At 42.4% G+C, this 27,982-nt stretch overlaps 1 protein-coding gene across 7 annotated transcripts in view; it reads left to right on the plus strand.

The window, feature by feature from the left end:
• The window catches only part of celf4 (CUGBP, Elav-like family member 4), an 87,826-nt gene that overhangs the window by 5,648 nt on the left and 54,196 nt on the right, over positions 1 to 27,982 (plus strand). For all 7 annotated transcript variants that reach the window (XM_085776041.1, XM_085776044.1, XM_085776045.1 and 4 more), the window contains exon 2: positions 17,115 to 17,197. In XM_085776041.1, the coding sequence (XP_085632167.1) occupies positions 17,115 to 17,197 (83 nt within the window). The remainder of the gene's footprint in view (positions 1 to 17,114; positions 17,198 to 27,982) is intronic.

Consider the following 27,982-nt stretch of genomic DNA (forward strand, 5'->3'; position numbering starts at 1 on the left):
AAACTTTTTGTACTGGTATAGTTCAGAAGCACACACACACACATGCGCACATACACACACACACACACACACACGTCTCACTCCATACAGTAAAACAGTCTAGTCAGCATCTGTCCTATATGTGTTAGTGTGTAGATAATGGTTCCACATGGCAATGTCATGGCTCACTGTGGATGGCAGTGCTGACCTGTGGATAAGCACAACACTGAAGATTTGTGGCTGTCGGTCAGAGAGGCTGCTGATGTCAACTAGTTTCACAGATAGATAGATAGATAGATAGATAGATAGATAGATAGATAGATAGATAGATAGATAGATAGATAGATAGATAGATAGATAGATAGATAGATAGATAGATAGATAGATAGATAGATAGATAGATAGATCGATAGATTTTTCTATGACTCACTCTAGGTGTGTGTTGTTTTTTCTCTGCTGGCCCAGGAACAAACATGGATATTAAGAGTCTGATGCACTAAATACAAAGGTGATCATGATCTTTTCAACAATTAAAAAAAAAAGAAAAAATATATATGTACAGTGAAAAAGCTCTCTTGTGTTTTGACACTGTTTTGAAACTCCTCGGCTGATAGCCCAGAGCTGGGTTAAAAGAGAGTCTGCCTTAAATGTTTCATCAACATTTGGCCTTTTGTTTTCCATAAAGAGAGGCTAAACGACTTGCACTGGGTCCCCCCCTGCCTTTTTTCTTTTTCTTTCTTTTTTTCCTTGGTCTTGCTTTTCAGTTGCCGTGCCCGTTGCCCTTGCCGTAGTATTCTTTGAGAGGATGAAAAAAAAAAATCCTTTTTTGACAAATGCTCCTTGGAGAGGTAAATATTTTCTGTTTTCAAGGCTCTTGCATCAGCTAAGTATTATTGTGCTTTCTGTTAAATTTTTAAAAACTTGACGCTTTGGGCCTCTTCAATCTTTTAGCTACCCTTAATACCACTTCCACGCCCCCCTGCTTCAAGTACCGGTGGCTGGTTGTAGAGATGGGGGAATGCAATAGCTTTGAAATGTTGGAAAGTCTTACATGTTGTTTTTCGGTCTTACTTTTGTTCTACTGATGGTTGCCATTATTTAAGGCTGGATTTCTAATAATGGTCCTTCCCCTACTGAACAGCCCTTTTTTTTTTCTTTTTTTTTTTTCTTCCTTTTTTAGCTTGATGTGGGTTTTTATTTATTTATTTATTTTTAAGTGAGCATGGAGGATAATAAATATATTTATGTTAATGTGGTTTTACTTATACAGTAGTACTATACTTCCATAACAACATCTGCTACAGTGAACTAGATATCATTTCTGTCTCTTTTCCTCTTTAACTCTCCATATGTTATATTTTGTTCTATTTCTAGGATTTTCTTATCTGCGCATTTAGGCACCACGCTCTATATGTAATTATTCGCATAAAAAGGCTTAAACGTTATTTCCTTTGTTCAACAGTCAAAAGGTTATGACTCTCCTCTGTGTGAACTTGAAAATTGGTGTTTTGCCTTTTGGATTAGAGCTACTGGCTCCTTTTATCAAGCTTTGCACAGTCAGGAGGCATTATGATAGGGAACATTATAATAGCCATGTCCAGTATCTGTGTGTGTACAGTGTATGTGCGCGTTTGAAGGGATGTGTATACATCTTCTCTGTATATTTGTCATGTGTGTTCATACTTATGTGTTTTTTTTTTTTCGTGCATGCTGTGCTGCATGTTCATATCATATAAATATCAGCCTGAGCTGCCTACTTCATGACAGCCTTTTTTTAGTGTTTAATAGTAATATTTATATTTAAGGTCCTGCCTCAAGCCCTCAGTATGCACATGAACTCAGGTCCAGTTGCAGCCCGACTGCAGAGGCTTCCCACGAGGAAATAGCAGCATGACACAGCAGCAATATGAAAAATAGCACCAAACTTTGTCACCGCTGATCGTGGCAGTGGCTCGTTAATGCACATCCAGCAAGCTTTAAGTCTCCTCACATTTTCTACTAGAAATGTTTTGTATTCATTTCAAACAGCATCTAATATAATAATATACAAATATATATTAATACAATATATATTATCTTCTTTCTGGTATTTCTCTCAAGGTCAAGTTTTGTATTAATGTTACCGAAAAAGTACATCATTATTACATTGCAGATAGATATTGCACCAATAATTCACGATTTTCCCAACAAATAATACATGTGCTTTCAATTACCTTTTTAGCCCAGACAAAATTGCCTCATATACACTAAACAAATCGTTCGGCTTTGGAGATTTATGGTTCATAGAAAGTTGAATTGATGTTTATTCTCAACCAAATTGCTAAACATAACTCGAAGTGGCGTATCTGGGTCTGCCTGCTGGGATACTCTAAAGCAGGGATTACATGAGTCGTGTACTATTTGTCCCAGACAGAAAGCACGTCAAAGACTGTTGAGCATGTGTGACTTGTCAAGGCCAGACGCATATTTAGCCTTCTGTATATATGCACACATACTCCTAAGCTGTGCAGTGACTGCCAGGTTTGAGTGTCCCTGATTCAATTCACTTTCTTCCCATCTCCCTTCATGCCTATTTCATGTCCCCCAATTAAAAATGCACCACGTTGACTTGTAAAAGGAAGGTGGGAATGGAGGTTAGGGCTTTTCAAAGATCCCTCTCAATTATTCAAGGCCAAGTTTGATTCAGAAAATGAAGGAAGATTAATAAGTCATGCAGAAGTTTTCGAGGGTTTGGGTTGGCAAATGTAGTGCAAGATGTTCTAGCAGCAGCGTCAACCAAAAAGAAATGTTTGTTGTAGATTAAGTTTGACAAGTTTTGACTTGACAGAGTCAGCATCCTATATTTAAACTACGACTTTTTCTCTTGTGATATGAGAGGAAAATCTGACGTTAGCAATTCAGTTCAGAGAGATGTTATAATTGTTTTAATTCGTATGGAATGACTTAAGGCAACTAATCAGCTTGTATTTGTCTTTGACCTCCCATTAGTCTATATCTGTTCCGTTTTCAATTCCCCAAACTGTGTAGATTTGTGTATTTTGCTCGGGATTTTACCATTCAAAACATATTGGCATCACATTGAGAGAAAGTACATCAAGGTTTTATCCTATACTGCTGGTTGGAGAGCACATAGACCAAAACATATCGCTGCAGAGGGAGATGGTGCAAGAGTGCGTAAAACGACAAGGAGCTCAAGACAGAGAGAGAGAGGGGGGGGGCAAGAGAGAGAGAGAGAGGGAAGGAGAATTAGAGAGATGTTGAAACACGGATGATGTAAGAGAATGCGTGAAAAGAGGCGAGGGAGATCCATGGAGGAGAGTTCGGGTGGGGTGGGGGTGGGGGGGGTTTCACACAAAGACAGAGAGAGAATATCAAGAGGCAGAGCAATATAAAGAAAGAGAGCAGAGATTGTTCAGACAGGTGCAGACTAAAAATGGAGGCACAGAGAGATTGTTCAATGACAGGCAAAGAGTGTGAGCAAAAGGAAAAAGGGCTGAAAGGAGAAGACTGAAAAGCAAGGAAAGGAAAACGACAGACAGACAGAGCGAGAAGGAGTAGAAAGAGTGAGGGAGTCCCAGAGACAGATGTCGCCCTCGCTGGCCCCGGCAGATTGATAGCTTCTGGCCCAGTTCCATGCCAGGCTCTGACCCCTCTGTCCTCTGCTGTAATTTATAGGCTGCGTTTTGCCAGATTTAAGCACTACTCTGTGGCCATCATGGCTGGAGAAGGGACAATGACCTTCCTGGGATGGTAGCAGAATTAGACCCCTGCAGCTCCCAGCCACCCCGGGGGTAAATAAGCAAGTGCCCTCCATATTAGCAGGATCCCTGACAACATGTTAATGGGACAGGTCTTACTGTACTGTATATTTGTCAGTTTGGTGTGTGTGTGTGTGTGCTTTTTTCTTCATGTTCCTGCAGTTTGTACAGTGTTACCAACACAGGCTGCTGCTGGGAGGCTGTGGTGCATTCTGGGTGATACTGAAGCTTCAGGTTGTGGTCTTAACAAACCGTTGTCCTTCTGAAGGGGTTCAATCAGGCAATCACCTTAACACTAGAGTGCACTGTACAGAAGGTGTGTTTGTTTCTTCATGTGTGTGTGTGTTTGCATCAGTGTCACTGAGAGCCAGATTTACAAAGACGTTTGTCCCTTATTTCATACACTTATAAACCAGCAGTGTTTTGTCATGTGATGCCCAACATGGACCCCAGAAAACTTGATATCAAACATTGTAGTTTTATATAAATCAAATATTCAAAACTAAATGAAAAGTTTCTTGAGATTGAAAAACATCCTTTAGCTATTTTGAGTAACGGTCAAAAGCTTATCTACTTTCTCAGGACTGTGGTCATGTTTGATGTGATTTCATTGAACTGGAAACACAGGAAAGCAATGAATGTTGAGTTTGTGCACAGAAATATATGATCACTTTTCTTTTTCCATCTTCAAATCGGTACGAAGAAGCAGATAAAGGTACAAACACAGAGATCTCTCATGAGAAATCATCAAAACCGCCCCAACTCGGGCAGTGGGTGTAGGATCCCACTGCTCGTAGTGAAAGGCTGATTGAGAAGATAAGGTTTTATGTTGCTTCGCTGAGGCGTTTGCAAATATGACTTAAAATATAAGTGTGAACCGTTGACATCCTGCTGGATTTGTGCAGCGTGTGAGGATTATTTTCTCTGCCTCCTCCAACAACAGGTTCAAACTCTCACAGGTGTATTAACACTCAAAACAACATGTCACCAAAACAAGATCAGAAGCCAACAAGTTTCAGACAAATTTCAAATTCCTAATCATATATATTTATTTTATTTACTCCAAAATAAAGGCACAAAAGGGAGTTGTGCTGTGGTTATTAAACTTCACTTGACTGGCACTGACTGAGCTGCTGATGCTCTGTGCTGACTGCGCTCTTTTTGATACCACACGTAGATTGCAGCACCTTCATTTTTTATATCAGCACTTTCTTCTTTTATACATTTCCTCGTTCTTGATTGTTTAATTTCCTCTGAGGTTTATATAACACCTTTACATTCAGGCAGTATAAACAATAAAGTAACTAAATAAATAAGTTATTATTAGGTTATTGCAGATTAATGAACTGCTTTAGAATGTCCATTTTGATAAATATTATATTTATTTCGACATTACAACATTTTTTGATTTCTTTTCTGAGCTGATAAAATACCCTGCAGACTGTCTGCACCTTTCTGTGCCTTTGAAGCTTTGCTTCACTCAGAGGACCAGCCTCATGATTAGCTGCTGCCTTCATAAATCAGGCTCTAATTTTTTGCAGATTGTGGGCACAAATTAAATGAAAAGGGCACAGCACAAGTTTGCACTGTGGTTTCTTGTAAAGTAAATATGGCTCTGAGTGAATCTGGAGTGTGCCCTCCAGTAGACTAACTTGGCTGGCCAGCCGGTGGGCTCAGCTGGGTTTGTGCTTGGCCATTCAGAGCGCTACCTCAATGCACAAATCAGCCCAGGGAATGATCTGGACAGAAAGCCTTCAGCAAATTATTACAGATTTGCAATTTAATGGCTTCTGAGGTCTCTCCCAGCCCCATGCAGGTTCCCAACGAGACAGAGCCTATTAGTTTGGTCCTTTAATCACAGAACAGGAGATGGGAATCCTGGCCAAACCTATACATACCCCGCCTCACTTGGTGTGGAATGATTTCATGGGGTTTATAGATAGAGACAGAGAAGTCTGTGTGTGCGCGCATGCGTGAGAGTGTGAGCATTGGCTAGTTGATAAGCTTAGCTTTCCCCGGAGCAACAGCAGTGTGTGTGTGTGTGTGTTTGGTGCGTGTGTGTGTAGGGCAGAGAGAGAGAAAACAACGCGCTCCTCTATGGATCGTTCATCAATACCATCAGGACACAGTGGGCAGCAGCAATTAATTTGGCATGGGCTTTACCCACAGAAACAAAAGTTCATTTCACAAACCACAAGTTGTAGAAAAATAGGAAACTAGTTTCCAACATCACAAAATACTTCAATTAAAACAGAGTTTGAAGTCAAAACTGAACAAAGAGTTGAATATTCAACGTTGAAACTAAAAAATTTGCTGTCAATTCAGATTATAACAAAGTTTCCATTTAAAACTAAGCTATTAGAAATGTCAGTTTTAGTCCAGGTGATTCTGTCCTCAGTGTTCTTCAGTGGACTGATCTGTTAGATGTGCAACTGTAAAAAACAAAACAAAAAAACAAACTTCACTTTAATTTGTAAATAAATGTATTTGCCTGTGATTTATTATGCATTCTGCAAATGAATCTGCAGTTAAGTTTCAGAGCAAAGCTTTATGGATTTACAGTACAAGCCTCTTTTATGCAGGCAGAAAGAATGCATTTTAGATAATGACATAACTTTTGTGATACTACTTGCAACAGACAAATGGCCCGCTTCTCACAGGGTGTTTAAGTGAATCTTTTCCCATAGCTATAGTTGCCCTGATTAATGTGCCATCGATGCAAAATGTAAAAACTATCACTCCAATCTTCCTTTCAATGTCCCAATTTGTCCAAGAGGAAGCCAAGCTTTCTAAATGAGCTGGATAAAAGTGACTGCCAAAGGGGATGAATATATATAATTATCTGTGGCTGGAGAGCCAACAAAGGGACTTTGAAAATCAACTTTGTGCGCCAAAGGCTTCATTAGTCTGACGACAACAAAATGTCCCCTCGATTCGGAGGCAGGGAGAAAGACACAGGTATCTCCAAAGCTATTAAAAGCATGCAGTCACGCAGCCCTCTGTAGCCCAAACACTATCTGTTTGGGATTAGAAGCTACTTAACACGCTAATGTTAATATGCTAATGTGTTAATGTTATGTTAGTGAATGATTAGGTGATTTAAGAAATGGCTGGCTGCTGTTTTGTTGGTCTTACGCATTGACACGTTAGAAAGGACGGATAACTGTGTTTACTTTGCATATGGAAATCCGTGGATGTCTTTCATCTGTCCTTCCTATAGCGACTAGTGGTCCATGTTAGCTTTGCAAACATCTTAATTGTGTTAAATGGAGGAAAAAGGGGGGAAGATTAAAAGCCATTAATGTGTGTTGTGTGAGGGTATGCTATTCCCGGGACGGTGCTTTTGTTCACTTTGGCAAAGCAGATGAGAGAGTTTCACCTTGAAACTCAATGCACACCAGAAACACTGTCATTGTGTCTACGTAAAAGCGCCGCTCTCCCTCCTCACTCTCGCCGCTTCATACACTGTCAGTCTTACGTTGCTCGTCTTTCCATTTCTCTCTGTGATCGCCTCTCTCCATCCGTCTCACTCTTCTTGTATGTCCCTCCTATTTTCTCTCTGTCTATCTCTCTCTCTCTCTCTCTCGCTTTTCCCTTTGTAGCACTGTTCCTCTCTATCGCTTTCTCTCCCTCTGTCTGTCTGTCTAAGCGTCAGATAAGCTCACTGGGGGAGACTTTAGAGGACTCTCCATCTGTGTATAAATAGCTCTGGATGAATTATTGAGGGACCTGGGGTTGCTAATAATCCCGCAGGACCCATCTGACAATGACACAGAAGATGGAGGGAAAACAATTACGCAGGCTTTCTCCTTCAGAAGAGTGGGAATGGAGATGGTGGGGGTGTGGGGGGGGGGGGGGGCTCGGCCGCCTCTGGGAGCCCCCTCGCGGGGCCCAACATCTTGGCTAATAAACCCAATTAAGTCTCCGGAATCAATCGGAGCCCCGGGGGCGTCCTCTCTCTTCCTTCCCCGGACGGCGTGCAACAACAGGAAGTGTAATGATTCATGTTCCCCCTTCTGCGTTTGGATCGTCCTCTCATCTCCATCTTGCAGGTTGGCAAGGCGGACGGGACAGGACAGGATGTCCGCCGAGGCCGGATAATAGGACAGGGAGAGGAAAGGAGAAGAGAGGAGAGTGGGAGAGCGGAGAGGAGGAGAGGTGCACAGAGGAATATTAATGGGAGTGTTTATCCTGTAAGTGTTTTACCAGGGGGACGAGACATGGGACCACTCCCATGACAGAAGTAAAGCACTTTGTCTCCTTAGTGATACATGATTCATCTGCAGACAGATTTCTGATTAATCGGCTTTGCCTGACTGTTGACACTATGTTCCTAACATCCATCCATCCTTCTTCCATCCATCCATCCATCCATCCGTCCGTCTTTAGTAGAACTTCAGCATGTGTGCTCGTTTTATGTATTAATTTCCTGGTTCAATTAGATCTGAAGTTTTCATCTCCCTCCAGTGACTCTGAAGCCTCAGTGAATGTTCAGCTCTCGTAGTTTATATCATGATTTAATTGCAATGTCTGTTTTCATTGCACTCTGTTGCATTTTGTATTTTTTTTCCACCTCTGCAATTTCCTTGTTTCTAATGAAAAACGCGCCTCCTCGAAAACACTTTTTATGTCCAGTGCCAACGTTTTTAACTCGGGTCAGTGACCAGAGGTGAATTCCAGCCTCATGCATGAAAGTCAAACACGCCACATGTCCACTTACAACCCCCCACCTCAGCACCCTAACTTTCCAGCCCACTACACACAAGCCACACGACTTTCAGCGTTGGTGTGAAACGCTGACATTGACATAAACCCACGGATCCAGACTTGTCAAACATATATGAACGTCTTAGAGATACTGGACACCGGGTATATTCTGTCCTTTAGAGGCTTGATGTACATGAGAGCCGCCCAAATCACTTAAGGGATGAAGCAAGGCATTCAGAATTAAAGTGCTGTGTAGTTTGGTTTTCAGGGGAGAGCTTTAGTGTCCCATGATAGTATAAACACTGTTTCAGAGGTTTTTCCACTCTGACGGGTAGAAAGTTCCCAAATGAAACAGTGAACTGTTGTAATTTGGGCATGAAAATCCTCCCAAAAAAAAAAAACCCTCCCATCTGTTATCTGTCATACATTATTATATTAGTCAGCATCAATACATTTCCCAGTGTGTCCGACCTCATACATAATGGTGCAGACTTTTGGTTCATCTTAGGAATCGTTCCACGTTTAATAATTCATATCTTGAAAAGCTAAATTTGGGTCTCCCAAACATTTCCTGACAAAATGGCTGAGGTAGGACAAGAGTGAGATCGTTGGTCTGTCTGGGATATTGGGTACAGACCTAGACACCGTGTGTGTCTGTGTGTCCGTGTATGTACGTGTGTCAGGGGAGCTTTTGACAAGAGTGTGTTGCTGTGAGTGTGTTTTCAAGCACAATTTCTATTAGGTGTGATGGACTTGTGATGGTGCGAGTGTTGAGGTATTTCACTTTGTTGCACGAGAGCTGAAGCATCGCATGTAAGGTCCAGTGGCAGTGTGTCTGTTTGCACGGGTTTCTGTCCCGACCTTCGAAGGACCATGGAGGGGGGTTATGTCCGTGTGTCTGTGTGTGTGTGTGAGTGAGGGGGCAGCATGGCGTGGTGTGTGAGTGTGTGTTTGGGGGTGTGGGGTGGGGTGGGGGGGGTACCGGGAGCGACACTGTCCTAATGATGCATTTTCTACTCCATTGATTCAGTGGCTCTGCTCTCCAGTAAATCCTTCACATGCAACACATTAAAGCTGGCCCTTTTTCCTCCTTCGCCAATCGATTAGCACAGCTTAGAGACGGCCACTCTGGGAAGCAGGACGAGAGATGGGACTTGTTATCTTCGGGGACTCTCTCTCTCGCTCACACACACACACGGACAAAGCACATACATACACATGAACACCATTTGGAGCTTTTCATTCTTTCTTTTCAATAAAATTATATAATTGTAGTCATAGTCTATCAATGGATGTAATGTGAGAGTGCGCCAAAGTGTGTGAGAAAATTTTTAGCATGCATGCATTTGCTATTAATACCTGTAATCTCGGGATTAGTGCATGCATTTTAATGTTGGAGGTTGCCCACATCCAACTCTTCTGGTCTTCACTCGTTCTCTTCTTATTTTTCAGTCTTTTACTTTGTTTTCTTCTTCCCAGCCTCCTGAAGGTGCAGTTGTCTGTTAGATATAGGAGTTTCAGTTTAATATGCATGTAGGTAAAAAGTGATTTTCAAAGTTTTATGCTCATAAATAAGGTGATTTTCATTCCCGCAATAGTTGCCCACACATTTTTGGGCAATTTTCAAGCAATTTATCCAGGTTATTTTTCATTGTGTTGCTGAGCAGTACCATTCAAACCCTCAGAGCACATTAATATGGAAAGATGATATAGCAATTCTGCAGGAAATGCCCAGTTATTAAAATTTATTTGACACCTCCCAGTCAGTCAAAACTCAGTTTTCACCCAGGATACATTATAATAACTTTTATTTGATGATCTTCATATCCTCGTCTCAGAGCATAATTTAGTTACAACTGCAGCCGCCGTTGTTCTAAATTGCTATGCCCTGTGCTTTTAAGACTGGGATAAAAAAAAGAAAAAAAGAAGTACGGCAGCGCTGTCCCTTTGAGTTTCATTCGTCACCTGATTATTAACTTTTGCTCTGTCTTTTCCTCGGTGGCCGTCGTAGTGCATGTTTCTATATTACAGATCTGTCTTGTTCCCCTGAACAGAAGGACTAAGGGATCTGCATAGAGTCGCCTATAGGAGAGCTGGGACTGCTATTACGCTCCATTATAAATGAATTCACCTCCTCTTTCATAATACTGCCCCTTAGTTCTGCCTCACTCCGCTGAAATAATATCATACTCAAGACCAGCATTCATTAGTCCCTGAAACAGCTCCTGAATTTTTAAGGCCTGTTTTACACAATGAAAAAAAGCTTGATGTGGACTCTGAACAGTAATTGAAGTTTTTTTTTCTCTCTCTCTTCTCTCTCCTCTCTCTCTCTCTGTGTTCACACAGAGTACAGTACTGTTCTCCTAGCTTCAAAGTGCTTTTTTATTTAATCAGGGGTTACAGCTGCCAATTAAAGATTTTAAGATGATACGGGGAGAAAGTTGGAGTGTTCCCGGAGACCTTGGCCGTGTCCCCTAAAATAGCCTCTATCCTCTGTCTCTTTTCTCCATGGTGAGTAATGATCTGAAAGGTCAGCAAAGGTGAAGGGGATATGAGCGACTGCTGCTCACTTCATTGAATTACTGGGGGGCTTGTCTGCATTTTTTTTTTTTTTTTTTTACATTGACACCAAATGCAGTGGGGAATATATATAGTAACTTAAAGCAATCCATAATTTGAATTCATCCAGGATATTTCAATATGAATATAAGTATTAGCACTATAATCAAAACGGTGGTCAGACATTCAGTAGATTATGTAGATTCAAAGCCTTGAAGGATCATGGCTGCAATGAATGTGAATGCCTGATTTTCTCAAGAGGAGTTTTTCTGCAATGCAACTTTTATGGTGTTTCAAATCAGAAGCTGAAGAGTAACAATCACGTGTCTAGTATTGAGTGTCCCAGTTACAGAAGCACAAGGGCAACAGTATCACTCTCGAATCAGAAACTCTGTTAATACAGCACTGATTAGTATTCCTCTTTGGCACTCAGTGGTACTCATTCTCGCCATACGACTAAAAAGACCGAGGCTTTATGGGCTATTTCTCTGAACACAATAGGTCAAAAATTTTCGTCTTTACTCTGACCCGTTTCAAGAGTGAATGGAAAAGCGTTATCTAAGCCTTAGCACTCACAAAAATCCAGTTAGAAACGTTCTTGTCTTAAGGTCAATCTTTTAAAAAGGAGAAAAAAAACATTCCTCTGTTTATTGAGCAAAGGCTGTCCTTGGTAAACCCTTTCAGGCGGAGATAAGTGTTAACAGAACTAAGGTAAGGGGGAGACGTGGAGATTTCTATTGACTGACTGAAATTGGACAGCCTCAAACAAAGTTACATGCCAAAGTTTTTCGAGGCAGAGTTCCAGGGCTCTGCAGCGTGGAATTTCAGCTGTGCTGTGGATAAAGCTTTTTAATGCTATTGACTCTTTTTAGGCTCTTACCAAGATGTTCTGAAATATTTAAATGATCACTGGGAGTTTCTCCCCATCTGTGGCTGGGAATAAAAAGGATAGAGAGAGAGGAGGGAACTTTTTATGTCAGCCTTTTACAATCCCTGAATTAATGGCACAAGATAATTAGAGAATTCTGTGCAATAACATTGTCCCCGAGCTTTCTAGTCTTGGGTGGCGTCAGGCAACGCACGCTAGTAAAAAAAGTAATTCATATGTCCAGCAATGCTGCAAAGCGCCAATTGAGGAATGCATTAGTAGTTTTACTTTTAGTGGAATCATAATGAGTTTCAGAGGAGAATTTGAAGATGGGAGTGTCTCCGTCGAGGGGCCGTAGCCGGAGCCGAGGTCACAGAGGTCCTGGTCTCTGGATTGTTTCTGGGAATTAGAGAGTTTTAATGACCTGCAGAAGAACTCACATTGAGTGATTACACACAAATTACAAATGCATGTTGGGATTAAAAATCTTTAAATTTAACAGTCTTTAGGCAGAAGAATAATCTTGAATTTAATTAAATATGATAAGAGGTTTTAGTATTTGATTGACCGCTTAGCTACATATGGTAACAAAAAAACAACACAGCTATAACTGGTATTTCTATAATAACAGTGGTTCACAACATGACTTTATGTATGTCACAGAGGCTCAGACTCCACATTAAATCCTCTGCACTGTGTAGTATTTTTTTTTTGCATCTTTCCAGTCGAGACAAATGAGCTGTTTGGTGTTTTTTGCTCTCTCACTGTGCTCATCAGCATTGTTTCCAGCTGCAGGCTGTGTAGATATCAAAAATGTGAACGCTGTATAGATAGAGAGTATATTCCATTCTAGCAGCCGGCTTGTCGGGAGGGGAAACTACATCTGAGACAGATCATCAAGTCAAGGTTTCCCATAGTTAACAAGGTCAAAGCTCTATGTGGTCCAGCACAGCTGTCATTTAAACCAGGACTAGTGACAGTTGGTGGATTTCACCACTGAAGCTTGTGTCTTTTCTTCTTCCCTCACTAGTGAGTATTCACAGTCTCTCCACCATTCCCTCGCCGCTTTCTTTCATCTTCTCTTTTACTTCCCCATATTCCTCTCTCTCTCTCTCTCTCTCTCTGTCTCTCACTCTTTCTCTTTTTCTCTCTCTCTCGGTGGGTGTGTGTCCCTTTAGGGTGTCTGCAGCGGTTGAGATAAGAAGCGAGTGTAGGACACAGGGGGATGGTGTTCACAGAAGCTAGGTGATCTTATCTACTCTCTCTCTCTCTCCCTGTCTTACCGAGCATCCCTCGCTGCTCTGCTTTTCCTCTCTGCTGTTCTCCTCCCCCTTTCTTTTTGCTCCCTTGCCCTTCTTTCTCTCTCTGCCGTCCTCTCTCTCTCTCTCTTGCACACACGCACATTCTCTCAGATCCCCTCTGCGCTGCTGTTGATTTGAATTTGAAGTGATGGGAAACCAAATTGGCAGCATTGACAGCAGAAACAAACAGCTTATCTCTCTCTCCTGGGCCAATATGGGTCTTCGTCAGATACTAGAGCTGCTGCCAGCATCTGACTTGTGACAATGATGATAAATTGAACGTTTGTTGACTGTCACTTTCCATGTGTGTGTGTATGTGAGAGTGTGTATTTGTGTGTGTGTGTGTGTGTGTGTGTGAGGTCGTATGTGTTAGCATCTGTGTGCTTTCCCTCTCCATACATGTGTGAACATGCTGTAAAGTGGTGGAACGTACAGAAGCGCTGAAATTAAACACATTTTTCAAGCTCTTGCGCTTTACGTCACATATGCTCAGACACAAGTATGCGCCTTTTTTTTTTACACCTCTGCATTTATTTGACAGCTAGAATTACATAGATTTTAATCAATAGAGAAATTTTATTGAAAGACTGTAGCACAGCTCATCTGAGAAAAATATAACCATATATATGATTTTTTTTTTTCTTTTTTTTTTTTTCTTTGTGCCTTCATTAGATGGTGTGCAGCAGCACTGAGCTGAATTGAAACGAGGTCAGAGAAAGATGGGGAATGACATGTGACAAAGGTCCCAGGCTGAACTCGAGTGCACAGTCAGCATTTTAAATGGAAGGGATGGAAGTCAACAGGGATGACCCCAGCTGTAATAGCTTATCGTCATGTGCCGCAAACGCGAATGCATGAAAATTAGTGAGTAAATGAGCAGTGAGGCCACACAGTAAAAAAAAAAAAAAAAAGTACTGTTCATCCTCTGCCACTCCAAGAGGTCGTACTCCAGAATCACTGTGTCTTGTATCAAAAAAGAAATTGAATAGATGTATGTAGGAAGTGATCAGGGTGTGTGGCACACTGTGTTTTGGTGTCAGGGAGAGGAGGAGGAGCTGGTTGATTCAAAGGGTTGTGGTCTTGTTACGTAAGTGTCAACACAGTAAACATGCTGTGTCTCCTGCTTTAAGTCACTTTTGATAGTTAGACTTAACCCCTTAAACTCCTGAGCACATTTGTTAACTCGTGAGCAAATGTTGTCTGGCTTGAATGGATATTATAGAAAAATAAATGAACTTCAGTCAGTCGACATTTCCTGATAATGTTCAGTCAGTGTCAGCATTTTGCAATTTTGAGATCTTGGGGCAGCTCTGCCTCTGTACTTTCTTCCAGACGAGTGGACAGTAAACATCCAAGGTACACGCATTTGTGTCTATAGATTTCACCTCTATCTAATACAACGTGCAGCATGCAGCACTGCAGTCATTATCCGCACCATGTTATTACAGGTGTCAATGTGGAGCTCTGTTCCTCCTGCACAAATGTGACCACTTCCACTTTATGGGCTTTTTTTCTATAATAGTAGTTTCATCAATCATAAAGATTTTTCTTATACTCTGAGCCAGAAACCAACTGACTTTACTAACACCTACATACACCAAACCTTATATCATGAAGTTTCTTATAAAGGGTTTGTTCATGGTTTTCACTGCCTGATTTGCATAGTATATTGTTCCTAAAAATAAAAAATCACATATTGAAATCGATAGTTTTTTTCTGTGTGTGGCTAAAAATCTTTGGCTCTAACAAAATGAAATAAGAATTTTAGATTTCTGTTTCTGAAATTCATGCAAATGAGTAAATATTTAATCAGGTGTGACTCTTGCATATTTAAACATTTAAAAAACAACAACATGTAATACAAATAAGCAATCCGCCAGGGAAATTTCATGACATCTATTAGTTAGAATTTGTACGACATCACCTGTGTCTTGCCATTAAAATGCTGTGCACACTAATGCGTCAGTGCAAATATCTAACAAATGATTATATAGCATTGACATTTGCCTGCATATAGTGAGCACGATACTTCTAGAGTATTTCTGCATTGTGTTACTGCTGGATCTGGATCCTTTCACCAGCCCTGGATATACTGGGTGCAGTGGGTGTCTCCGAGTGAGTGTCAGGCGTGTGAATCAGAGGCTTGCGTGTGCTTCCTGTGGGACGGCGCCTGCATGTAGCGTTAACACGACAGGCCCGGAGAGGATGAGGAGGTAGCCAAGCTGTCAGCGGCCAGCTCCCACTTCGCCTAATGAGAGAGAGGCCCGTTAATTAAAAACACCAACAGGCGGAGCTCCCCAGCGTCCCGCCATCAGGACGACCCAGGGTTAAAGACACAGAGCCGAGAGGACGGGAGGCATGCTGCTTCTACATACAGTACATGGTGCTGCCCTCCACAGTAAATAGCCCCCAGTATGCAAAAAGAACAAAGTGAAGCACAACTGGGGGAGGGTAGGGGGGCTTTTTATAAACTGCACTGGGTTTCTGTTTTTTTTTTTTTTTTCCGGGGGAGGGGTCTATGATAATCATCTAATACAAGTCCTTGATGTTTTCAGAACAAACTGTGGTTCTTTTGTCTCTTTGTGCTTGTGTTAGTTGCATGGCAGCAGGGGACAGTTTGTCACTGTCTGCATGTCTGTAATTCAAAAAAAAAGAAAAGAAAAGAAAAAAAGAAAGAGTCAAAAGCCAGAGCTTTAGGAGGTTTTTTTTTTCTTGCTGCTGTGATGTTTATGGCTTCCTCGCTGTTCACTAAAAGACCTCTTTTTCAAATGCTTCAAATGTCGCCTAATAATTTTATCTTTGTACAAACCCAGAGACTAATTGTTCTTTGTGTGTGTGTTTTTTTTTTCTTCCACTGGATTTAATTGAATTCAGTTTAAATGAATAGTTTTCATTTCGTTAACCTTTCCTAGACTCTGCAGCAGAGCAAACAAGCGAAACACCTGCGTATTTAGCATAAGGAAAGAAAAAAAAAAAAGATTCCCCTGAAATTGAACCATGTCACCGTAGCCTATTGTGCAATTGTCTTTGTAAGTGTTTTATTAAACTGTCAAGCACATGAATCATTAGCCTTGATCTGCAGATTGACAGTTTGTCAGCTCTCTGACAGTGGCGTGTGCCTCGCTGTCAACAGGGGGTGGCGAGGGAACAGCTTACACGTTCCCCGCGGCTTCTTCTTCTTCCTCTTCTCCTGCCTTGCCTCCTGCGTCTCCATCTTCTTTCCACCCCCACATGTCAGCCCAGGTGCTAACAAAACCGAGGATTGTGGGTAGTCTTGGAACATATGGAGCCGAGAGACGGAGAAATGAAGGGTGGAGGGGAGGGGTAAGGGGGAGAGAGAGAGGGTGAGTGCGAGAGTGCAAGAGAGAGAGAGAAGCTGTCAGGGAAATGTCTATCCCTGTCACAGCAGCCAGAGGAGTGCGATGGACGAATGGATAACTGCTATTTCAGACTGCCAGGGAGAAAACGCCGTCACATTCGATGTCTTCTGCGGGTTGAGTGTGGATCTCCCGTCCCCCCGCCCCCCGTAACAGAATGCACAAATCTCCAAAGCCACAGATTTCGGTCCCACTTTCACTCAACTCCCCCCCCCTTTTTTCTGCATGCGTATGGATGGACTGCGTTTGTGTACACAGGAATGTTCAGTTTGTTCAGTTGCTGAAATGCTGTTCGTTGTGCACAAACACTCGCAGGCACACACACAAACACGAGCGAATTCCCAGTGCGGCCATGTAGACAGAGTTTCAGAGCTATGGCTGCAGGCTCACTCTGTGTGTGTATGTGTGTGCGTACATGTGCGTGGTGGTTTGTTTTTCTGCCTTTTTGCTGATGATTGTTGTTGCAGCCCCCTCCCATGACTATATCTCCTTCTCCGTCCCCAGTTCATGTAACATAACTCTTTTTCTCTCTCTCTCTCTCTCTCTCTCTCTCTCTGTATTTCAGGTTGTGCCTTCCTCACCTACTGTGCCAGAGAGTCGGCCCTGAAAGCCCAGAATGCATTGCACGAGCAGAAGACCCTTCCAGGGGTAAGTCATACATGTCGACCCACAAGCAGAACTCTTATACACATACATCTTGGAGTCACACACACATGTATACACACACACACACACACACACACTCGCAAGCCCAGATATCCTCTTTAAACGCATAATGATGTATATTTATTTTAAATCAAAGGGGACCCACCGTCTTCGCCATGCCTGTCATGTGCTGTTTGTCACCAGCTGTACACCACACATGAGCACAGCACAGCCCGTCTTCCTCTTGAATATCCCTACTCTTCCTCCGCCAACCCCCTCCCCAACTGACACCACCCCACCCCCAACCCCCTTTCATTCCCTCCCGCGCTCCTCACTTTGACTGTCACACACACAAACCCATAGGGAGAAACCACACACAGCATCGCATCATAGGCTTACTATTTATAGTCCTTCCTCCAGTTTGTGTAAATGAGTGTGTGCCTCTCTGTGTGTGCGTGTGTGTGCATGTGTGTGGGCAAGTTGTGTGAGAGATAGACAGGGAGGGATGAAAAGCGGGTGGGCGGGTGGATGTAGGCTATTTGTACATTTATGTGCACGCTCTGCATTATGCCCCGGACTGGCAACAACATGAGTGCGCATCATGGATGTACATCACGACAGCACATCTTCACGACAGATGCTGCTGTGGATGTTGCCGCTCACATGCAGCTGGAAGCAACGAGTGTCTTGTTCTTAATGCTCGGCTCCTATTCATGCATGCTAGAACGAGGGAGTTGTGACATTGTCACAGAGAAGAGGAATATATTCAATTGTCAGTATTTCTGTGTGCGTGCGCGCGCACACAAAGGATTATATGAATCGTGAGCATTTTCTTTGTGTGAATATGATTTAATGATTACATATTTGTGTGTGTGTGCACGTGTGTGTTCCCGTGATGCATATCGGTGAGTATGCATGTGCTTAAAGTGAGCGTGCACCTGAATGCACATGCATCCAGCGTGCACAGGAAACGTTCTCGTGCACGCGCGCCGCCTGCACCATGTGTGTGCGTATGTGCGCGTGAGGAAGTTTTGATGCGTCTCTGTCAGGCCTGGCTCAGTTTGCTCTGTTCGTTTTTAATGACGCCTCCAGGGAAGCTGACAGTCGCCGTGTTGAGCGCACAGCCTTTGATGTGAGTGATTATGACATCACAGACGTGCAGCCGAGAAGAGCGGAGGAGTGGGGATCCGTGCTCTCCATTTTTTTTTTCCACTTCCCAGTGGCATATTATTTAGAAAGAAAGAGGGAGGGTGGGGAGACAGAGACGCACAGAGATACGAGAGAGGGGGAGAGAGGAGAGATTAAATATTTGGCCAAAACCAGAATGCGATTTTGTGTTCACACAAAATGTGCTGCCGATTGATGTTTTTGCCTTTGTTGCTATTGTTTGACACGGACCAGAATATACGGGCACAAAAACGGCCTTTTTTTTTTTTTTTAAAGGACTCTGTCTTTAAATCTTTAAGGGGAAGAGACTGTATTTGGCTTCACACACTACATAGTAATGCATCAACGGCAAATAAATTTAATCAGTCACTTGCAATCAACGTTGTTTTAGAAGGAAATGCTAATTAGCAATGCCTTTGCCAGTGGAGGACAGTCTCAGGTTTGCATTTGATCGATGGTGAGCGTTAAGTAAACAAAGGTAATGCCATAGGACAGACCTAGATGCTCAACAAACCCTGAAGCAGTGCATTCACAGAGGCAGACCAGGAGGCTGTCTTTTGTTGCTGGTGGAGGTAAAGCCAGCAAAACAGAATAAATGAGTTCATTAGAAACAGAGCGAGGACTTGGCCCTGGGAAAGGCAGCGGGACGTTTTATGGTGCACGACTACACCCTCTTTCCTATGTTTTTTTTTCTTTTTCACCCACCTTCTTCTCTCCCTCCTTCCTCCATCCTCTATCAATCCCCCCTCTCACCGGCCAACACAACCAAAACCCTGCAAATGAAATCCCTTTTTTTTTCTCCCCTTAAAGCCTCTTTCCCCTTCACTTTGCGTCCTGATGCGCTTTTTATCATCAAAGTTGTTCCCGAAACCCTTACATTTAAAAGTTTTCTGCTGTCTTTTTTTTTCTTTCGCTGCCAGGTGAGCCGAGAGAAGAGGGGATTTGGCTTCCTAGTGGAAATGCCCTGTAAGCATGGCTGTAGGCTGTTGGTGTAGCTCAGACAAAGTACTAACAGGGCTGCCGTGTGTGTGTGTGTGTGTGTGCGCGCGCACGAGAGAGAGAGTATGTGTGCATCCGTGTGTGTATGTGTGTATGTGCCTGCGCGTGCAGAGCCAGCAGAGATTTGGGGTAAACAAGCGACAAGTGATGTTAAAGTGACACTGACATTGATAGATGAATTGTTTCCACATCCCTCGTTCCATTATAGTGGAACTACAGGTGCACAGGATTATGCTGATAGAAAATAAGTATCTGCTAACGTAATTAAATCAACCATCCTGGCACTGGAAGCAGTGTCACTGCATTGTTTGAGGACAATGAAAACATTCAAGAGGTACATTTGAGTGATAAACAAACACAAAACAAAGACAGACCAGAGCACTGGATGACAGAGCAGCACAGGACCAGGATCAACCAAGAGACACTATTAGGTATGGATGATGAGAAGACAAAGTGTTCAGGAAAAAGTATGAATGTCTCATGTGTGTTTTTTTACTCTGACCTCTAGTTCTGAGTATCAAGTCCAGACCAGTATTATTGTACTTTTCCAACAGTGTATATTTAGCCGCTGCAGAAAGCCTACACTCGCATTTGTAAAGCAATTTGGCAGCAGAACAGCTCTGTTTTCTTTCATAGAAAACAGAGCTTTTCCTGTAATATTTTTCAATAGCCTCCTATTTTGTATAGCATCTCTGGAAAGGTGAATCAGTGTGGATCCGTTCTGGCAAGAACTTGTGAAAAGATTTTTTTTCTTTTTTCTTCTCTCCAGCTTTTATGAAAAAAAACTCAAGTGCAGTTTTCAACCTGCAGAAGTAAACCTGCAAACTATTACAAAAAGGATGCTCATGCCTGTTTCATAATTCCTCCTGGAAACACAACGCAAAACAAAAGCACAAGCAACACCATATAATAATGATGTCAAAAAAGTTTCCTTTTTTTTGAAGTCCACGGTTACTGAGGTGAAAATGGGGGGGCTCATACGGAGATGGTGATGTGAGATAGGGCCTGAAATGGGGCACGTCCCAAATGTCGGGGCCCCTGACTGCCATATTTGTGATCCCACGCTCCAGTTTCAGACTCGTACTACAGCAAGAGGCATTAAAAAGCCTCTATTGATTCTGGCAAAAAATCCTCATGAGTGGGAGGATGTGTGTTTTTTTTGTGTGTGTGTGTGCACGTGTAAGTGGTTGTATGTGTGTTCATGTGGGTCACAGGGTGGAGTTGCAGAGCTCGAGCTAGCACAAGGTGCAAATGCCCACAAGCAAGTCCTCCTGCACACATACTTTCACACACACACAAAAAAACACAAAAATAAGAAATAAAAAAATAAAAGAGATCTGGCATTCACTCAAACATACTGTTAGATATATACAGTATAGGCCTCAGCAGCCAGCACCGTATGCCCCCACACAGTGCACAAAAGGAGCATGCACTCTTGAATACTTGCAGCCATGTTCCAAGTTTTTCTTTTTTTTTTAAACATATAACGTATAAATAAACACAAGCATGCACAGGTACAAAACCTACCAGTGATACTCACGACACAGTCTCTCACACGCCAAACCCTGCTCTGGTAACGGCAATACAACACTCCTCGTAAACACTTCCATTCAACAACATGATACTCTGATAGTCAGAAAGAGAGAGAGAGAGGGAGGGGGGGAGAGGGAGATGGAGATGGAGAGGAATAGGGAGAAAGTAAAAGAGAGAAGGAGCGAGAGAGCGAGAGAGAAATACGGCGTCGATTGACTCGCACTGTAATAGTGAGCCAGATGAGAAAATATAGAACACTGTGAATCAATGCGTCATTTCAGAGAGCTTTCACACACACACACACACATATACACACACATACACAAACACACACACACATAATGGAGCACAAACACACACAGAGTTTTCAGCCCAGGGGCAAACAAACACCAGAAAAGATGGGGAAGCAAATGAATAGCAGGAGGGAGGAGAGAGGAAGGGGCTGATGAAGGCAGGAGAGAGCGAGGATGGAGGGAGTGGGAGGAGAGGTACAGTCGAGGTGCGCCCATACTGACTGATTTGTGTCTGTTTCTTTTTCCACCCCCCCCTCCATCCCTCCATCCCTCCACACCCTACCAACCCCACCCTCCCTCCTCTCAGTTGAGATAATGCCAGGGCAAGAAATCCATGGCATTGATTGGCTCCTGCGACCCAGTTTCATGGCAGCTTTTTCTCAATAAGTCGCCCTCATTGGTCGATAACTGCCAGGCTCCCCAGGTGAAGTGGGTGAAGGGCTGTTTGGTGGTGGTGGGGGAGTTTTGATGGTGCTCAGTTATGATTTGTTTCCCCCCCCCTCCTAAGCGTGCACTAGTACAGTCATTCACTCCTTCTTTGTAGATTTAGATTAGTGGTGCAGTGTGCAGCAGGCAATAGCTGCACGTCCACATGAATAATGCTGCAGGCCTAGGAGCTAAAACATCCCCTTCTTCTCCCCACGCCATCACCTCATCAACTATCCTAATCACCCTTATTGAAAAAGAAAACCGTTTGCCACATATTGCGCTCCAATTAATGAATCCACACTCATTGACAGAATACCGGAGTGATGCACAAGCTACATTCAGCCCAAAACGACTCCAGCATCGATGCGCATATGAGCTCCAGCAAAACATACAGATTTTTGCGAGCGCCTAATGAGCAGCTTATTTCAGTCTTGCGCGTGGAAGGAAGGAAGGAAGGATGGAGGAGGAGGAGGAGGACTAGCGCGGGTACTGACAGTAGTCAGTGCAACAAAAGAATAAACACTATCCAGTGTCCAAAGAGGAGCAAAGCTTTTAAGTGCGGCTGTATGCAGCTTGAATCTGGCAGGTCATAAGTCTGCAATAAAAATTCAAATGAGTCTCCACAACAGCCAGAAAGACTCTCTGAAAGTGGTGTTTGTAATAAATTCAGAGTTAAACACAGATTCCTCTGTTTGTTGTTAAGCTCATCATAGTTCATTAATTTTCTTCAGTCTTTTTTTTCCCCCCTCTTCCTCCTAACGGCCCATAAAGGGCCTCAGTCACACCGGATCACATATTTCAGTATTATCTGGCCTCACCCGGATACTTTTGTGAACCTTTGGGCTGAGGCCTTTCTTGTCTTGGGTTTCACCCCTCACTTCCAGTTATGGGACGTCTTAATGATACAGCTCGCAGTGATATTTCAGACTGGTGATGGGAACTACGGCTCTTTTAGGGGACTGAGGTGGATCTTATGGCTCTGCTGCTTTCCAAGAGCCATTTCTTATTTTTGGCCGCTGGACCACAACAGGAGGGGGTGTCAGCTCTGGAAACACAAATGTCTGTTCTCTGACCGACTGAATATCATCATACTAACACATTGATCACTATTTCACACACAACATCCAGCCATATACTACATTACTGCTTGGTCATGTTTTCTTTACCTGACAGGAGTCACTGGGTTTATCTGGGGAAATAAACACGCAGGTCAGAGAAATCTGGGCACAAAAATAAAAAACAGAAATCCTCTCACCAGCTACAACTCAGCTCCGTTTGTTTGTACCAAAGAGTCATTGAAAGGGTTTTTACCAGTTTGGTGTTGGAAGATCTCGACTCGACGGCACAGATCCCCGACCTCAACCCCATCAAACACCTTTGGGATGAATTGCAGCGACAGTCAGCCAGGCTTTATCGCCCAGCATCAGTGACCTTCCTCACTAATGCTCTTGCGGCTGAATGGGAGCAAATCCCTACAGCCAGCGTCTAAAATCTTGTGGAAAGCCCTTCCGAGAAGAGGGGAGACTGTCACAGCAGCAGATTAACGCCCAGGGTTTTTGGTTTGATTGATTAATTGATTGATTTATGCCCCGCACCACATAGCGCCCAGGCCATATGGGCTTAAGCTGTCAGTTTAATCCAGCTGAAACGCTTGTTGGATAGTTGAATAGCATTAGAAAGCCCTGTCCTGCCACACTTTTCCAATGTCAGAATTTGGGGGTGGTTGTGTCTGCAAATTTCTGTAACTTTCTATAAAACTCACAATCCGGCATTCATTATGAATCACAAATTTCCCTGAAGCGGTTTTACAATCTGCAGCACATATGATTAAGAAACCTCTAGAATGAGATGAAGGAAAACTTCGATAAAAGAAAAGAAGAAAGTTATCCTGAAGAAAGTTTGAGCTTCTCTCTCAAGCACTCAGTCATTTTTTTTCATGAGTGTAAACAAGAGCAACACTATGAATAACTTTGAATGATTCATTTGTCTAGTCCCACTCTGTGATGCCACCTCTTCACCCCAGCTATGAGCACTTTGTCTTCCACTGAGTTCAGACAACATCATTCGAAAATAGGTTATTTCCAGCATAATTCTCACATAGCAACCACAACGTCCACATTGAAAATCTTGAAAACATACAGTAGTTCCCCAGAATTACACTTTAGGACCATAGGGCTGCAACTAACGATTATTTTCATTATTGATTAATCTGTTGATTATGTAAACGACTAATCGGTTAGGTGTTAGGTCAATAAAATGTTTTTAAAAAATGGTGAAAAATATCAATCAGTGTTTCCCAAACCACAAGATGACGTCCTCAAATGTCTTGTTTTGTCCTCAAACCAAAGAGATACTCAGTTTATCGTCATAAAGGAACAAAGAAACCAGAAAAATTCACATTTAAGAAGCTGAAATCAGAGAATTTGGACTTCTTTTTCTTAAAAAACTACTCAAACCGATTATTAGATTATCAAAATAGTTGACGATTAATTTAATAAACGATTATTGTTTGATTAATCGATTAATTGTTGCAGCACTATTTAGGACATGTCTGGGTGTCCGTATACTTCCGGCCATACAGTGTTATCTTCATTAAAACCCTTTAAGGAGTGAGTCATGAACAGCGCCGTAATTGTAACAAAGATCATTACAAGCCTCCACACCATCTTTTGTCATATAAAGTCTGAACACTCCCATTATCATTGGGCTCGAGGCCTGATTTTACAACCTCCCAATGCCAAGTGGAGTTTGAGCAGATTGTACAAATGAGAGAGATTCATCTGTTTGGAGGCAGCAGCTCCCTCTAGTCCAGTAATCCAACAAATTTCAGAAGTGGTGCATGCAGCCCACCGGGTCAATACTCTGACAATCCATATGTGAAATTACATGCCTTTATACAACCGAGCAGTACTGTAGAGCATGCGGTGTCTGCAGAGCTGTAAAGCCTGTTTTTGATGTTAATCTCATTTTTTTTTTAAAAGGAGAGTTTGGAGTTTTGGCCAAGACTCCCCATTGCGTATTAAAAAATAATAATAATTTAGCAAAATGCCCAGTTATCACTCTCCATTGGGACATGAGTTTGATCAAGTCGTGACGCATTTATGGTTATTATCATTAGAAATAACTCGTATTACCCCTCCTCCCCCCTTTTAAAAATAATCCTATGACAATTTGTTGCTGACAGAGAAGATGAAGCCCTCAGCCAGCAGAGCGAAAAAGTGTGATGTGCTCTCTAAAGGAATGGATTGAACTGTGCGAGCAATTCAAAACACCTCTGGTAAGTGCCATTATTGGGTGATCCAAATGTTTTTGTATTCGCTCTAAAAGCGTGTCCCCACTTCAGAAATTTCAGAGGTGCTATCGCTCTTTTCAGCGTCCATTGCTGGTTCAAGCTATTGTCACAGCCTCAAATCAACTTGTCCTTTTCCTTGAGTCGTGTATTGATCCACAAAAGCATAGGCGAACATCGCGCAGATGAGTCTTCATTCTCAGTTGGCCCACACTCCACTGAGCCTTTAAAAGTGTTAATGTCACTACTGGCACTTTAGGAGTCCTCCATGTATACCCCAGCATGGAAAGTGATATTAAAAAAAAAAGTAGGAGAAGAAAAGAACAGTGGAAAAAAAAAAACCCAAGTAATTTCCAGGCACAGTTTCTTCACTGTTTTGACAGAAACTTTTCTCTGATGGCCACATTATTGTTCAAGTGCTGAGAAGTCATCCATCCAATTCTTGATGATTGGGGTTGTTTCATAAACCCCCAAAAGCCCTGCACTTCCTTACTGATATAAACCCAGCAGTGGCTCTGACTGTCACAGGGGAGAGGACAGGAGCATGGACTGCTGCAGCTGGATCTATTTCTCAAAAAAAAAAAAAAAAAAATCTCTAATAGCATCACAACCAGTGTGTGTCTGGCTTCAGTCCTGGTCGTGCGTATAGTTCAGAGATTTAAGCATCTCCATAAGCTGGATATGATAGTCATTCTGCCGTTGTCAAACTTTTACCCCCTGCTGCTGCCGCTGTATTGAGTCCGCCTGACTCCAGCTGCTTTGAGATATCCTGCCAGTCCAGGTTTTTTTTTTTTTTTTTTTTCTGAATAGCTGTGTGTCACACTGCTATATCGACTTGTCTTCCCCATGTGCAGCTCGAGCCCCCTGCGCACATACAGTACAGTACGGGCTACAGTACGGTCTTTCCACAACAGTAAGTGCAGCGTTGTCTGATCTTTTTATTGTAGCCTGTTCAGTTAATTTACCGTGCACATTAAACGTCGAGGAACAGAGAACAGATAACTGAAAACAATAAAATGTAATAAATCAGTCACACCTACAATATAATTTATCTATTAGAGTGCTGTTTTTATTGATCGTTGGAGAATATTATGGCCCATACTGTATACCTTTTCTTTCTGTCATGCATTAGTGCAGCTTGACTACGCCGCTCTACTCCCATGTCTCTCCCTTGGTTGTCAGTGCGGGACAAGGCAGAGGGTTTGAAACACCAGAGAACATTTTCATTCAGCGGTTTCATTTTTTTTTTTTTTTTTTTCCTGAGGCTTAACTGGCCTCTTGTAGCTATCTTTTTATATTACTTGTAAGTTCTTTCTATTAATGCAATGTTTTTGGTTTTTCGAGTAAAGAGCTTCGGCTCGGCAAAGCTGCTTGTGTGAAATGAGTTCACTGAGAAAACTTTAAGCCCTTTTTCACATTAGCAACACAGATGATTTTATTAGAAGTCTCTTTAAGATGCTTTATTGAAGCAATGAACATTAGGTAGAGCTTATTTTTCCCAAGTGGCTTTATAGAACTTTGGAATAAAGCATGTAAAATAAAGTGTTTTAAAATTTATGTTAAAGTTGCTTTCTACATGCCATGCCTCTTCTCTGCTCCTTTGGTGTTATGCTATATAACAAATAAATTATTTCACAATGGCTGCAGAGAAAAAAAAGTAGTGAGCCCAGTTTGAACAAGGGCTTTTATAATGAGAACAACTAAAAGAAAAATTATTGTGTCAGTTCAAAGCAAAGGGCCATTATCATGCAATGCTTGCATTGCTGTTTTCTCTGTCTTCTTTCATCATAACCCTGATGGCAGAAACTATTCAAGGAATGTATAAGTGATTACAGAAGAGCTAACAGTGTGGTAAAGTGGGAATATATATATATATATAGGGAATGATTAGAAGACAGTGAGACTGAGCAGGTAGAAACAGTAGCCATTGATTTTGTAGCTGGCATGAATGTTTTTAAAGCGAGGACCCAGTGGTGATCCGTGCTGCAATATTAATGTTGTTTTTCTACTTCTAAAAGTTCCTATAAAGCAAAAACTCACCCCACAGTTTTCACAAAGGGGGTTGACTCTTCTCATGCCTCAATAGATTTGTGCCAAGAAAAAAAAAACACAACCCATTTTATTTTGTGACCTTCGCCACCTCACCTTCACTGGAGCCTTTGGAATATATAATATGGTGATTTCAATTTCTTTTTGTTTCGCCCGCATCATCTGATACGTCGGACGGGAGTGGGAAGTGGCGCTCGCAAATCTTATTCCAGACTCGGCTGTAGCAGCTGGCGAGCTGGTGGCCGGCAGATGTGATAATGACACAACGCGCCAGCTGAGGCGGGATAGCGGGCCACGACTCAGGCAGCTTTTAATAATTGATGGCAGCCAAGGCCCCGGATTGGCCAGTAATTGCATTACAGGTCACTTCTCAATAGCAATTTGTGAAAGTTGTGGTGATGTGTGCCGGGCGGCGATCAATAGGCACTGCCCAGAGATGTAGTCTTTCGTTCTCCCTCTCTTCCCCCTTTCCCTCTTTCTCTTCCTTCCTTCCTCTCTCTCTCCCTCTCTCTTTCAGGCTTGCTATCTTTCTGTTTGTATGGAAACATCGTTCTTTCAATGTTCTGTACCACGGCGTCACTGCGGGGAGTTTTTCCTTCAAAATCGGATCAAAATACTGGATTCAATCTGAGGGTGAAGTCACTGTGAGCGCCTACTAGCAGCATGAGCTCCTTCAATACTGTGGACACAGCGCTGAAATACTCTATTTTTCACTCAGTGTGTCCTTTAACTATGTAGAAGTTACATCACTTCTATCTAAGTTTATGTATCTTGAATTTTTCTTTCCTTGAAAAAATTTTTTTTTTAAACCAAATCAGTGCAGCACAAGACAAGAAATCCTTCCTGGAAGCTTACTATCAACAACCTTTGTAACTGTGTCTTACAGTAACTGTTCCCTTTTTTATGCAGAGTAAATCTGTCTCAACTAGTGAAACAGCTGTAAACAGAACACAACACCAAACAAAAAAAAAAGCGGAGGAGCTTTTCTGAGAAAAATAACCCACAGTGACATCATCACATTCATAACCA

This window comes from Trachurus japonicus, chromosome 5 (genome assembly GCF_045865225.1).
Source record: "Trachurus japonicus isolate A0001 chromosome 5, Traja_1.0".
In the NCBI taxonomy this organism is placed as follows: domain Eukaryota; kingdom Metazoa; phylum Chordata; class Actinopteri; order Carangiformes; family Carangidae; genus Trachurus; species Trachurus japonicus.